At 53.7% G+C, this 14,462-nt stretch overlaps 1 protein-coding gene and 1 long non-coding RNA gene across 3 annotated transcripts in view; one reads left to right on the plus strand and one right to left on the minus strand.

Annotated features, from left to right (window-relative positions):
- Positions 1-1,307, plus strand: part of LOC311614025 (uncharacterized protein) — a gene marked incomplete at its 5' end in the record, with an annotated part of 16,047 nt that extends 14,740 nt beyond the window's left edge. The window contains one exon of the mRNA XM_084868511.1: positions 410-1,307. Within this exon, the coding sequence (XP_084724637.1) occupies positions 410-446 (37 nt within the window). The 3' untranslated portion in view covers positions 447-1,307. The remainder of the gene's footprint in view (positions 1-409) is intronic.
- Positions 1,308-2,514: 1,207 nt separating this feature from the next.
- LOC311614196 lies at positions 2,515-6,434 on the minus strand. Of its 2 annotated transcripts, XR_014793595.1 has the most exons (4): positions 6,239-6,434; positions 4,800-4,944; positions 4,290-4,447; positions 2,515-2,681 (listed from the first exon to the last, which is right to left on the minus strand). It is a non-coding gene; the product is annotated as an uncharacterized lncRNA (long non-coding RNA). The 2 variants fall into 2 exon arrangements; XR_014793594.1 differs by lacking the exon at positions 4,800-4,944.
- Positions 6,435-14,462: the final 8,028 nt, after the last annotated feature.

Consider the following 14,462-nt stretch of genomic DNA (forward strand, 5'->3'; position numbering starts at 1 on the left):
ATAGAGCGTCGGTCTATGGACTGAAAGGTCCCGGGTTCGATTCCGGTCAAGGGCATGGACCTTGGTTGTGGGCACATCCCCCGTAGGGGGTGTGCAAGAGGCAGCTGGTCGATGTTTCTCTCTCATCGACGTTTCTAGCTCTCTATCCCTCTCCTTTCCTCTCAGTAAAAAATTAATAAAATATATTTTTAAAAAGGGAAAAGAAAGAAATCCGCTTTGATGGACCAGGATGGAAAAGGTCTGGTCGGGACTGGACTCTCTTTGGGCCCAAGAGAGACCTCCTGGTAGCAGTAACAGCTACGAACCACAAGAGGGCGACACTGTCACAGGGTCCCAGCACTCTGAGCCCTCTGCCAATACAATAGGCCAAGAGTTTGTCCAAAAAGAGTCTCTCTTGTGTGTGTTCCAGGGTTTTTCAGGAAAACCACACCCGGCACCAGGCCTAGGAGTCTGGGCGCTGCACAAAGGAAGTGCAGGGAGGAGCAAGAATAAGACGGGCAGAGAAATGGATTTGGAAAGAAGTGTGAGCGTTTCCATGGTCTTACTAGTCCCCCGCGGGAGGAACACGCGTGGGCCCGTTTCCACTCCCGTTAAACAGGAGCCATTGCACCTCAGAAGCCCTCACGTCGGATCTATGGTCGCGGGGACCAATATGCTGCTCATCGTTTTAGCGCTTCTACTTGGGGGGCATTGGGGCTTACTGAGGAGACTCAGATAGATAAAATGTTCACATAATGAAAAAAAAAAAGTCAGATGGAAAGTCTAATTCACCCATTGGGAAACCTCGCTAACGTCTTTTCCAAATGACCCCCTAACGGTTTCATTTTTATTTCCTGTGCATCCGTGTCATGTTTTGTTATAAAGATACCAGCGAACATCTGCTTTCTGTCCCGCACCCTGCAGTATCCTTTTCCTCCCACCAAAGGGCGCGCTTCTCGCTCACTGGTGTATGCCTGCAGGTGTTTTTCTTTGAAGGATGCTCCCTCAGTTATTTCTCTCTTCCTCTATAAACGGACACGTGGACCTAATCTTTTACTGTCGCCAACAACGTAGCAAAGGACAAGTAGCCTTGTCTGCGTGTCATTTTGTGCTGGTAAGACTAGAGGGAAATTTCCAGAATTGGGATGGCTGGGACCAAGGTAAATTCCCTTGTTGATGGTCCTATTCCCGGTCAGGGTACATGCGGGCTCCATCCCCAATAGGGGGCCTGCAGGAGGCAGCTGGTCAATGATTCTCATCACTGATGTTTCTCTTCCTACCTCTCTGAAATCAATGCAAGGATGCGTTTTAAAAAATAAACGCATTTTAAACACATGGAAGAACAAAGTACCTTGAAATGCTATGTTGTGAGCTACAGTGCATGTGTGTGTGTGTGTGTGCAGTGTGACAGATGGCTTATTCAACTGCTATCCGAGTTCGTGTTGCCAGCGTGTAATGGGCGGTGGGCTCTCATTTCAGTTCCTAGCATGTTGCTGTTCTGTGGTCCCTTTCTAGCCTGGCTGGTCGCTTTAACCAGCATGCGCTACCTCACTCGCCTAGAACCTTAGTTATTTCAGCCAACAACCGCTCACTACCGCTGCTCCAGTGCTGTTTGCAAAAAGGTAGCATCCAGAACTCTGTGCCTGCCCATGGGAGACTGTGATTGGCCCAGGTTCGACCCTTTTTGTTTAATCCTCACCTGAAGACATTTTCCCATTGGTTTTTATTTATTTTTAATTTTTTGATTTCAGAGAGGAGGAGAGGGAGACAGATACAAACATCAATGATGAGAATCATTGATTGGCTGCTTCCTGCACGCCCCTTACCGGGAGCTGAGCCTGAAAAGCGGGCATGTGCCCTTGGCTGGACTCTAACCTGGGACCCGTTAGTCTACAGGTGGATGCTCTATCCACTGAGCCAAACCAGCGAGGGCGCCATTGGTTTTTAAGAGGGGCGGGGGGGGGGGGGGGAGAGAGAGAAAAACAACAAATGCTTGCCTCTTGCATTCCCCCAATCCAGGGCCGGGGATCGAGCCTACAACTGAGGTATGTGCCCTTGACCGGAATCGAACCTGGGCTCCTCCAGTCCAAGGACTGATGCTCTACCCACTGAGCAACACCAGCCAGGGCCCCAGTTTGTCCTTCTTCCAGCCCTACCCCTGCTGTAGCCTCAAGGTGGAGTGCATCACCGGGCCTCTGACCTGGGGCGGCCCCGGGGGCTTGCTCTGGTCAATGGCAAGAGGCACTGTGTCCACGGGGCTCACAGGCCTGAGAACCCAGTCATTCGCTCCGTGCCTGGGCGTCACCGTGCTTGAGCAGGAGAAAGGAAGAGCTGAGAGCAAACAGCGGCTGCCGTTCACACGTTTATTAACGTTTATTAACATTTATTAACGTTTAAACATCCAAACGTTGTACAGATGGAGGCCCCCGCGGGCCCAGCTTAAAGGCGCACACACACCCGCTGCGCGCACAGCCAGGCAGCAGGCAGCGGTCTCTGTTCCGCTGTGAGGACCAGGCGGGGAGAGCTCAGAATGTGAATTGGAAACGACTGCAGCCACCGGAGCCTTCAGCGAAGCTGGACGCCGACATTCCACGTTCAAGGCAGGACCTTGTCCCCGGCGGCCGGGCCTCCGCCCCGTGGACACTCAGGAGCCGCTGGCGACCGTGTCTTCCTCCATCTGCTCCTCCCGCCGCTGCCGGGGCCTGAGGAGACACAAAGCCGGGGGGGCCACAGGGTTTCAGGGACGGAGCTGCTCGGGGTGAGTGCCGCTGAGGCCCTGGACGGCCAGCCCCGGACAGGGCACCCCCAGCAGCCCCTGCCCCGAGGCGCTCCGGTCAGGGACCAGCTGCCACTGGCAGGGCCCGAAAGAAGATGGCAAAGGCGTGTTTCATGACGAGCATCCTTAGGCGAGACCTTAGCTCCGACCTCACAACCCCCAGGGCCAGGCCAGCCCGTGAGAACCACCGTGTGAACGGCCCACTCGCCTTCAGCTCCACTCCAACAGCCCTCCCAGCGGCCAGCGAGGGGCCCGGCCACAGTCTAGCCCAGTGGTCGGCAAACTCATTAGTCAACAGAGCGGCAAACTGCGGCTCAGGAGCCACCGTTTGCTGACCACTGTTCTAGCCAACCTGGCAGCATGCACCGCTGTGAGTTTCCGCTTGACACCCCGTGCCCAGCCCGCCCCAGAGCTGGCACTCAGGCACCAGAGGACCCAGTGCCAAGTGCTGCCTGTAAGCACCTTCCTCAGTCCTCCCACAGGCCTTGGAGCCCTGGCCAGTGTGGCTCAGTGGCTAGAGCGTCGGTCTGTGGAGTGGGGCCCCTGAGTTCAATTCCGGTCAGGGACATGACCTTAGTTGCAGGCTCCATCCCCCGCCCCGGCCCTGGTCAGGGCTCCTGGGGAAGGCAACCAACTGACAGATCTCTCTCACATCAATGTTTCTCTCTCTTTCCCCCTCCTCTCTCTCTAAAAACCAATGGAAAGATATCCTCCGGTGAGATTAACAACAAAGCAAAACAAAACCACACCAGCACCCTTTGAGGCTGGCACTGTTACCACCCCAGGTTTGAGGAGGAGGAGGATTCAAGGCTAAGTGGGGACTCAGAGACTCACTGAGGGCAGAGCTGGGAGGCTTAGACCTGGGCCTCGCACCCGTGTTCCAACCACTAAGCCACCCTGCACACACAGCGGTCAAGTCCACCGTGCCCTCTCGTGTTTGGTTTCAATCCATGGCTATGAAATACCGTTTGTATTAACGTCTCCACAGAAAATTCCCAGGGGCCCGGCCGGTGTGGCTCAGTGGTTGAGCATCTACCTAGGAACCAGGAGGTCAGGGGTTGATACCCAAGTAGGACACATGTCCGAGTTACAGGCTCCATCCCCAGTGTGGGGCCTGTAGGAGGCAGCCGGTCCATGATTCTCTCATTGTGGATGTTTCTCTCCCTTCTTCTCTGAAACCAATAAACACACACACACACACACACACACACACACACACACACAGATATATAAAACAGAGAAAGGGATAGAGAGTTAGAAACATCAATCAGCTGCCTCCTGCGCGCCTCCCCCCCACTGGGGATGTGCCCGCAACCAAGGTACATGCCCTTGACCGGAATCGAACCATGGACCCTTCAGTCTGCAGGCCGATGCTCTATCCACTGAGCCACACCGGTCTCAGCAGCAATATTGTTTTTAAAGGGGGCACTTTTCTTCCTTTTTTTTAACGGAGGTTAAAACTAAATTAGAAAACTAAATTAGAAGATTTGTAAGTTTTTAAGAAAAGATACTATAGATATTTAAAATATTAAACCTTTTCCAGTTCCAGTTCCGTTCAGCACCCCTTTGTCCTCACCGGCTGGTCAGGGCGAGGCCGGGCAGGGAGTTGCTGTAAAGGACTCGCCGTCACCGGGTCGTCTCCTCCCTCAGGGAGGTCAGCGGCTTGAGCGACGCCAGCGGGTGCAGGTCACCCTGTGGGAGGAGAGCGGACCCCGCTGAGACCCTTCCACTGCGGCTGCCCCGGAGCGAGGCCCCCCGGTCCTGTCCTCCCGCTCCGGCTCCTGATCGGCTTCTAGCGAACAAGCGGACCAAACCCCGAGCTTCCGCACTACCCCCTCGGCCCTGACGGCTCCTGTACCCTCAGCGGCGCTGCCTTAAAAAGCCCGTTATACACACAGCGGGCTGGTGTGAGGGCTGCAGTGGCTCAGGCCCTGCGGTGGAGGTGACACTGGTCACTTTAAACTCGGACAGATGTGGACAGACAGCGGTGGTGCAGGCCAGAGGGAGGGGCGGCTGGTGGAGGTGGGAGAGGCGGGACACTCACCATGTCCTGTTGTTGTTCTGCAAGAGGGTCTTCAGTCTCCTCAGCAGGGGAAGCGTCCAGTTTGCAGATTTTATTGTCATGAAAATCAATGGCATCGAACTGGTGTAAGGTTTCACCCAGATTCTCAGTGTCGGGGCTTTACATCCTGTGACAGAGGGGAAAGCCCACGGGAGGACTGACAGGACTGAAAGGCACTGAGGCCCATCGGCAGAACTTCCCGGTCATTTGCCGCCAGGCTGGCATTCATTCAGAAAGTGTTTACCAAAGCCCGGCCGGTGTGGCTCAGTGGTTGAGCATCCGCCTGTCAATCAGGAAGTCAAGGTTCCATTCCCTGACTTGTCTAACTCAGGACAATGATGGCGTGGACACCAGGAGGTAAGATGGGAGCCCAGCCCGGGTTCAAGTGCTCCCCAAGTCCACGCTACAGACTCCAGAGACGGTGGCCATCTCCCTGGGCCGGGGCTGGGAGAGTGGATATCAGCCTTGAATGGAATCTTTCCCTAAGATTCTTAATTTCAGCCCCAGCCGGTCTGGCTCATTGGCTAGAGCAGCAGCCTGCAGAATGTATGGTCCTGGGTTCGATTCCGGTCAAAGGCATGAACCTCAGTTGCAGGCTCGGTCCCTGTTGTGGGAGGCAACCAGTCGATGTGTCTACCTGGCACATCCAGGTTTCTGTCTGTCTGTCTCTCCTCTCCCTTCCGCTCTCCCTAAGAATTAGTGGAAAAATATCCTCGGGTGAGGATTAACCAAAAAAAGGGGGGGGGGGGGGTGACGAGGACGACAACTTAATTTCATAAAAATAAAAGCACTCGGGCCTTGGCTACATGTCCCCGTGTTCATCTTACCTCCCGGCGTCCAGCGCCACCATCGCCCCGAGTTGGACAAGTCAGGGAGAAGCGGGGGGAATTGTTCGCGGAGACTCACCACCGTGCGTGAACCTTTAACCTCCGGTTAATTAAAGTTTAAACAAACGCAATTCCAGAGATGTCCACAAGGCGGCGCGCTCAGTGGTCAGCGCGCCCACCCATGCAGGAAGGGTCAGGGGTTCGATCCTGTGCTGTGGTCACAACTAACTGATGTGTCTCTCTTTGAAGTTTCTCCCTCTCCCCCTCTCCCTCTCTCTAAAAAAAGAAAAGCACCCGCACGTGCCCGGTCCCCACTCTGACGCCATCGCTCAGCGTGTTTCCTGAGAACCAGCCGCTCGCTCGGCGCTGGGGTCACGCCCCCGAGTCCAGGCGGATCAGACCGAGACACGGCGCCCCGAGGCCGCACCGAACACGGGCCCACGGGTCCGAGTCGGGAAGCGATCCCAGTCTCGCCCCCAAGCCGCCGGCCGGGCCAGGAGCCCGCGGGATGGTCCCCGCCCCGCCGGCCAGACCCGCCCGGGACGGGGCCCACTGCGGCGCCCCCGAGGCCGGCCGCCCGCTGCCCGCGCTCACCCCGCAGCCCGGCTCGCGGCCTCGCACGGCCTCGGTGCCCCGCGCCGCCCGCTCCATCCGCTCCGCCGGCAGCTTCCCCATCCCGCCGCCTCCCTCCTCCCGCCGCGGCGCGCGGGGCCTCCGCCACACAGTCCCCTCGGCGGGCCTCAGGCGCCGCTCCAGACACACCTCCCGGCGTGCCCCGCGCCGGGAAACGACGTACTTTCCAGCGTGACTGACCTGCTTCTGACACACTTCCCAACTAGCCACGCGCTCAGCGCAAGACACATCTCCCGAAATGCCTCGGCACGCCTCTGACACACTTCCGGTAGGGGCTAGATACACTTCCGGTAGGGGCTAGACGCACCTCCCAGCATGCACAGCGACTGACGCAAGACGTACCTCACGGCATTTCCGGTTCTCGACACACCTCCCGGCATGCCCCACGCTGCCCCCGACACACTTCCGGGAATGCCCCGTTTCCGCTAGACACACTTCCCAGCTTGCACTACGCTCATTCCCAACTACAAGTCCCAGCGTGCCTTGCACTCGCCAGCAGGCGGCGTTAATTGATTTGGCCAATACACTATACGGTCGAGCCGCTAGGCGTCCCGGCCTATCAATGGAAGAGCTAGGCTCACGTTCTTTTGCAGGTCGGAGGTCCTGGGCGCCTTGGCTACGTCCCCGGCTCTGGTTGCGTTCCGGGGGGCGTCTCTGGAGCCTGGAGGGTCCCTGATTCCAGACATTAGTATCCGCCGGTTCAGCAAAGTGTGAAAGCGCTCAAGTCTGTGACAGGTTCCAGGAGGGGGCCCGGGAGGGCTGAAGACTCCATGCAAAGGGCGCCTCTCACAAAAAGGGGGTGTTATCAGGGTCTCTGCCGCCTGCTAAGGGCATTCCTGGAACAACAGGCCACATTGCAATCTGTAGTTTGGCTTTGGGATGGCTTAAAAAAAAAAAAAAAAAAAAAAAAAGATTAAACGACGCAATTCCAGATGTGTCCACAAGACGGCGACACAACACCAAAAAAGTTTTTTTTTCTTTTTTTTTCTTTTTCTATATGTTATGGATCTCAGAGGGGAAGGGAGAGGGAGAGAGAAAAAAACACCAATGATTAGAGAAAACCTTCCATGGGCTGCCTCCTGCACATCCCACTTTGGGGATGGAACAGCCACCACTGCGTTTTTCTCTGAAAGAAAAATCCATTTTCATTTATTTTAGCGACAGGAACACACATCCACGGTGAGAATCGGCTGCCTCCTGCACCTCCACACCAGGCATGACGGCCCCAACCCGGGCATTGAACCAGGAATCAGATTAGAGACCTTCCGGTTCAACCATTGAGCCACACTGCCCGGACGCACACAGGTGTAATCGTTGTGCCCGGGAGGAAAAGACTGCTTGGCTGGGGGCTGTTAACTCTGATAATTCAGGGTTAGTTAACACTGCATTAACTTAGCGCTCACACTGCATTTGCATGGGTCTGATCCACCCCTGTGGAGGGGGGTCGCCCTAGCGCCCCATATCTTGGGGTTCGGATGTCTGGGGCGCCTTGGCTTCGTGCCCGGTTCTGGTTGCGTTCTGGGGGGCATCTCTGCAGCCTGGAGGGTCCCCGATTCCAGACATTAATATCCGCCGCTTCAGCAAAGTGTTAAAGCGCTCGGGTCTGTGACAGGTTCCAGGAGGGGGACCGGGAGGTGAAGACTCCATGCAAAGGGCGCCTCTCCCGGGAAGGGGGTGTCAGCGGGGTCTCTGGCCGCCTGCCGAGGGCGTTCCTGGGACAACGGGCCACATGGCCATCCTGTCATAGGCCTGGACGGCAGGCACCCATCAGAGTGAACCCCCGATGCTGATGGTTGCACAGGAGAAGGCCCTGGTTTATAGGAAATTGCCCCTGGTATTTCAGAGAAAAAAATTATAACATTTTCGGGGTCACAGGGCATCACACGGGGGATTTCAGGTTGCTCGTGAAGAGAGGTCTCTGTGCTGTACTTGTCACTTTACTGTAGTTTTGCTTTGGGATGGCTTAAAAAAAAAAAAAAGTTTAAATGATGCAATACCAGATGTGTCCACAAGACGGCGACATAACATCCCAAAAGTGGTCTTACCAGGAATATCGATTAATAACTGGGATTTCTTTTCGCCATTACTACAGTTATTAGTAATGAAGTAAAACTTCCCATAAATGCTCTTTTTTTGGCATTAAACTCGACATTTTTAGGCATTAAAATATCTATAATGTTAACGTCTTCAGAAAATATGAAGTTTTGAAGCTTGTTATTCAAAACAGCATATGTATCAAATCGCATATATATCCATATATGTGCACTTGCCATTTTGCTTGCCAGGCTTTAAGAATTTTTTTTATTTTTATTTTTAATAAGTTATGGATCTCAGAGGGGAGGGGAGAGGTGGGGAGAGAGAGAAAAAAACACCAATGATTAGAGAAAACCTTCCATCGGCTGCCTCCTGCACGCCCCACTCTGGGGATGGAGCTCACAACCCAGCTTGTGCCCTGACCAGGAATGGCACCGCACGACCTCTTGATTCATAGGTCGAAGCTCAACCACTGAGCCACACTGGCCTGAGGGCACGCGATGGCTTTAATAGCCTCCTTTGCAGTCACAGTTCTAAAGAACAGAGACAAAGGTACTTTTGCTTGAAAGTTGGAGGTGAACTTACCAGGCACTTGAGACTCCGGGGCCTCAGGGAGGGACTCAGCTCTGGAACCCTCACCCCCAGCCTGTGACTCTGCAGCCACGGTCAGGCGGCCCCAGGACAGGATCCTCCCGAGACACTAATTTCTCTGCCTCCTGAAGTGCCTCCTCCCAGGCCTCCTGCGGCTGCCCCCTCACCTGACAGGCTGTCCCCACCCGCAGCCCCGCAAGCTGGCACAGCCGCCCCTGCGTTTCCCTTTAAAAGAAAATGACACGTTTTCGTTGGTTTCAGGGACAGGGATTTGCATCCAGGGTGAGAACTGGCTGCCTCCTGCACCTCCACACCAGGGTTAGATCCCTCAACCCGGGGAATCGAACCAGGAATCAGATCGGAGACCTCCTGGTTCCTAGGCGGAAGCTCAACCACTGAGCCACACTGCAGGGGCGCAGCCAGGTGCAATCGCTGTGCCCGGGAGAGAAAGACTGCTTGGCTGTGGGCTGTTAACTGTTAACTCAGGGTTCCCACCGCATTAACTTAGCGCTCACACTGCATTTGCATGGGAATGATCCACCCCTGTGGAGGGGGGTCACCCTAGCGCCCCATCTCTTGGGGTTCAGAGGTCCGGGGCGCCTTGGCTCCGTGCCCGGTTCTGGTTGCGTTCTGGGGGCGTCTCTGCAGCCTGGAGGGTCCCCGATTCCAGACATTAGTATCCGCCAATTCAGCAAAGTGTTAAAGCGCTCGGGTCTGTGACAGGTTCCAGGAGGGGGGCCGAGGGGTGAAGACTCCATGCAAAGGGCGCCTCTCCCAGGAAGGCGGTGTCAGCGGGGTCTCTGGCCGCCTGCCGAGGGCGTTCCTGGGACAACGGGCCACATGGCCATCCCGTCAGAGGACTGGACGGCAGACACATCAGCGTGAACACCCGATGCTGATGGCTGAGCAGGAGAAGGCCCTGGTTTATGGGAAATTGCCCCTGGTGTTTGGAGAAAAACAATTATAATATGTGCGGGGTCACAGGGCATCACACGGGTAATTTCAGGTTGCTAGTGAACTCTGCTGTACTTGTCACTTTGCCTTAGTTTTGCTTTCGGATGGCTTAAAAAAAAAAATTTAAACCAACGGTGCAATTCCAGAAGTGTCCACAAGACGGCGACAAAACATCACAAAAGTGGTCTTACCAGGTATAACAATAACGGTTGTTTTTCCCCCCATAACTGCAGTTATTAGTAATGAAGTAAAACTTCCCGCAAATGCTTTTTTTTTTTTGCATTAAGCTCGACATTTTTAGGCATTAAAATATCTATAGTGTTAACGCCTTCAGAAAATATGACATGAAGTTTTGAAGATTGTTTATTCAAAATAGCATATGTATCAAGTTTGTAGTTTCCATTTTGCTTACCGGGCTTTAAGAAGTTTTTTTCTATTTTTATTTTTAATATGTTATAGATCTCAGAGGGCAGGGAGAGAGAGACAGAGAGAGAGAGAGAGAAAAACAGCAATGATTAGAGAAAACCTTCCATCGGCTGCCTCCTGCACACCTCACTCTGGGGATGGAGCCCACAACCTGACATGTGCCCTGACCGGGAATGGAACCGCATGACCTCCTGCTTCATAGGTAGATGCTCAACCACTGAGCCACACTGCCCGGGCGCACACAGGTGCAATCGCTGTGCCCGGGAGAGAAAGACTCCTTGGCTGTGGGCTGTTAACTCTGTTAACCCAGGGTTAACACTGCATAACTTAGCGCTCACACTGCATTTGGATGGGTCTGATCCACCCCTGCGGAGGGGGGTCACCCTAGCGCCCCATCTCTTGGGGTTCAGAGGTCCGGGGCGCCTTGGCTCCGTGCCCGGTTCTGGTTGCGTTCTGGGGGGCGTCTCTGCAGCCTGGAGGGTCCCCGATTCCAGACATTAGTATCCGCCGCTTCAGCAAAGTGTGAAAGCGCTCAGGTCTGTGACAGGTTTCAGGAGGGGGACCGAGGGGTGAAGACTCCATGCAAAGGGCGCCTCTCCCGGGAAGGGGTGTCAGCGGGGTCTCTGGCCGCCTGCTGAGGGCGTTCCTGGGACAACGGGCCACATGGCCATCCGGTCAGAGGCCTGGACGGCAGACACGCATCAGCGTGAACACCCCGATGCTGATGGCTGTGCAGGAGGAGGCCCTGGTTTATAGGAAATTGCCACTGGTATTTGGGAGAAAAAAATTATAACATTTTCGGGGTCACGGGGCATCACACGGGGAATTTCAGATTGCTCGTGAAGAGACATCTCTGTGCTATGCTTGTCACTTTACTGTAGTTTTGCTTTGGGATGGCTTAAAAAAAGAAAAAAGAAAAAAGTTTAAACGGTGCAATTCCAGATGTGTCCACAAGACGGCGACATAACATCAGAAAAGTGGTTTTACCAGGTATATGGATTAATAACGGGGATTTTTTCTCCATAGATGCAGTTGTTAGTAATGAACTAAAACTTCCCGCAAAAGCTCTTTTCTTTGGCATTAAACTCGACGTTTATAGGCGTTAAAATACCTATGATGTTAACGCCTTCAGAAAATATGATGAAGTTTTGAAGATTGTTATTCAAAATAGCATCCGTATCAAATCGCATATATATCCACATATGTGCACTTGCCATTTTGCTTACCGGGCTTTGAGAAAGTTTCTGATTGCGTTCTGGGGGCGTCTCTGCAGCCTGGAGGGTTCCTGATTCCAGACATTAGTATCTGCCGGTTCAGCAAAGTGTGAAAGCGCTCAGGTCTGTGACAGGTTCCAGGAGGGGGACCGGGAGAGGTGAAGACTCCATGCAAAGGGCGCCTCTCCCGGGAAAGGGGGTATCAGAGGGGTCTCTGGCCGCCTGCCGAGGGCGTTCCTGGGACAACGGGCTACATGGCCATCCCGTCAGAGGACTGGACGGCAGACACGCATCAATGTTAACACGCGGATGCTGATGGTTGCGCAGGAGAAGGCCCTGGTTTATAGGAAATTGCCCCTGGTATTTCGGAGAAAAAAATTATAACATTTTCGGGGTCACAGGGCATCACACGGGGGATTTCAGGTTGCTCGTGAAGAGAGGTCTCTGTGCTATACTTGTCACTTTACTGTAGTTTTGCTTTGGGATGGCTTAAAAAAAAAAAAAAAATGTTTAAATGATGCAATACCAGATGTGTCCACAAGACGGCGACATAACATCCCAAAAGTGGTCTTACCAGGAATATCGATTAATAACTGGGATTTCTTTTCGCCATTACTACAGTTATTAGTAATGAAGTAAAACTTCCCATAAATGCTCTTTTTTTGGCATTAAACTCGACATTTTTAGGCATTAAAATATCTATAATGTTAACGTCTTCAGAAAATATGAAGTTTTGAAGCTTGTTATTCAAAACAGCATATGTATCAAATCGCATATATATCCATATATGTGCACTTGCCATTTTGCTTACCAGGCTTTAAGAATTTTTTTTTATTTTTATTTTTAATAAGTTATGGATCTCAGAGGGGAGGGGAGAGGTGGGGAGAGAGAGAGAGAGAGAAACACCAATGATTAGAGAAAACCTTCCATCGGCTGGCTCCTGCACGCCCCACTCTGGGGATGGAGCTCACAACTCGGCTTGTGCCCTGACCGGGAATGGCACCGCACAACCTCTTGATTCATAGGTCGAAGCTCAACCACTGAGCCACACTGGCCTGAGGGCACGCGATGGCTTTAATGGCCACCTCTGCAGTCACAGCTCTAAAGAACAGAGACAAAAGGTACTTTTGCTTGAAAGTTGGAGGTGAACTTACCAGGCACTTGAGACTCCGGGGCCTCAGGGAGGGACTCAGCTCTGGAACCCTCACCCCCAGCCTGTGACCCTGCAGCCACGGTCAGGTGGCCCCAGGACAGGATCCTCCCGAGACACTAATTTCTCTGCCTCCTGAAGTGCCTCCTCCCAGGCCTCCTGCCGCTGCCCCCTCACCTGACAGGCTGTCCCCACCCGCAGCCCCGCAAGCTGGCACAGCCGCCCCTGCGTTTCCCTCTAAAAGAAAATGACACATTTTCATTGGTTTCAGGGACAGGGATTTGCATCCAGGGTGAGAATTGGCTGCCTCCTGCACCTCCGCACCAGGGATAGATCCCTCAACCCGGGGAATCGAACCAGGAATCAGATCAGAGACCTCCTGGTTCCTAGGCGGAAGCTCAACCACTGAGCCACACTGGTGGGGCGCAGCCAGGTGCAATCGCTGTGCCCGGGAGGAAAAGACTCCTTGGCTGTGGGCTGTTAACTCTGTTAACCCAGGGTTAACACCGCATAACTTAGCGCTCACACTGCATTTGGATGGGTCTGATCCACCCCTGCGGAGGGGGGTCACCCTAGCTCCCCATCTCTTGGGGTTCAGAGGTCTGGGGCGCCTTGGCTCCGTGCCCGGTTCTGGTTGCGTTCTGGGGGCGTCTCTGCAGCCTGGAGGGTCCCCGATTCCAGACATTAGTATCCGCCGCTTCAGCAAAGTGTGAAAGCGCTCAGGTCTGTGACAGGTTTCAGGAGGGGGACCGAGGGGTGAAGACTCCATGCAAAGGGCGCCTCTCCCGGGAAGGGGTGTCAGCGGGGTCTCTGGCCGCCTGCTGAGGGCGTTCCTGGGACAACGGGCCACATGGCCATCCGGTCAGAGGCCTGGACAGCAGACACGCATCAGCGTGAACACCCCGATGCTGATGGCTGTGCAGGAGGAGGCCCTGGTTTATAGGAAATTGCCACTGGTATTTGGGAGAAAAAAATTATAATATGTGCGGGGTCACGGGGCATCACACGGGGAATTTCAGATTGCTCGTGAAGAGACATCTCTGTGCTATGCTTGTCACTTTACTGTAGTTTTGCTTTGAGATGGCTTAAAAAAAAAAAAGAAAAAAGTTTAAACGGTGCAATTCCAGATGTGTCCACAAGACGGCGACATAACATCAGAAAAGTGGTCTTACCAGGTATATGGATTAATAACGGGGATTTTTTCCCCATAGATGCAGTTGTTAGTAATGAACTAAAACTTCCCGCAAAAGCTCTTTTCTTTGGCATTAAACTCGACGTTTATAGGCGTTAAAATACCTATGATGTTAACGCCTTCAGAAAATACGATGAAGTTTTGAAGATTGTTATTCAAAATAGCATCCGTATCAAATCGCATATATATCCACATATGTGCACTTGCCATTTTGCTTACCGGGCTTTGAGAAAGTTTCTGATTGCGTTCTGGGGGCGTCTCTGCAGCCTGGAGGGTCCCCGATTCCAGACATTAGTATCCGCCGCTTCAGCAAAGTGTGAAAGCGCTCAGGTCTGTGACAGGTTCCAGGAGGGGGACCGGGAGAGGTGAAGACTCCATGCAAAGGGCGCCTCCCACGGGAAGGGGGTGTCAACGGGGTCTCTGGCCGCCTGCCAAGGGCGTTCCTGGGACAGCGGGCCACATGGCCATCCCGTCAGAGGCCTGGAGGGCAGACACGCATCTGCGTGAACACCCGATGCTGATGGCTGTGCAGGAGGAGGCCCTGGTTTATGGGAAATTGCCCCTGGTATTTGGGAGAAAAAAATTACAATATTTGGTGGGGGTGTCACGGGGTATCACACGGGT

The sequence above is a fragment of the Pipistrellus hanaki genome (assembly GCF_964339955.1).
Source record: "Pipistrellus hanaki genome assembly, chromosome: 20".
In the NCBI taxonomy this organism is placed as follows: Eukaryota; Metazoa; Chordata; class Mammalia; order Chiroptera; family Vespertilionidae; genus Pipistrellus; species Pipistrellus hanaki.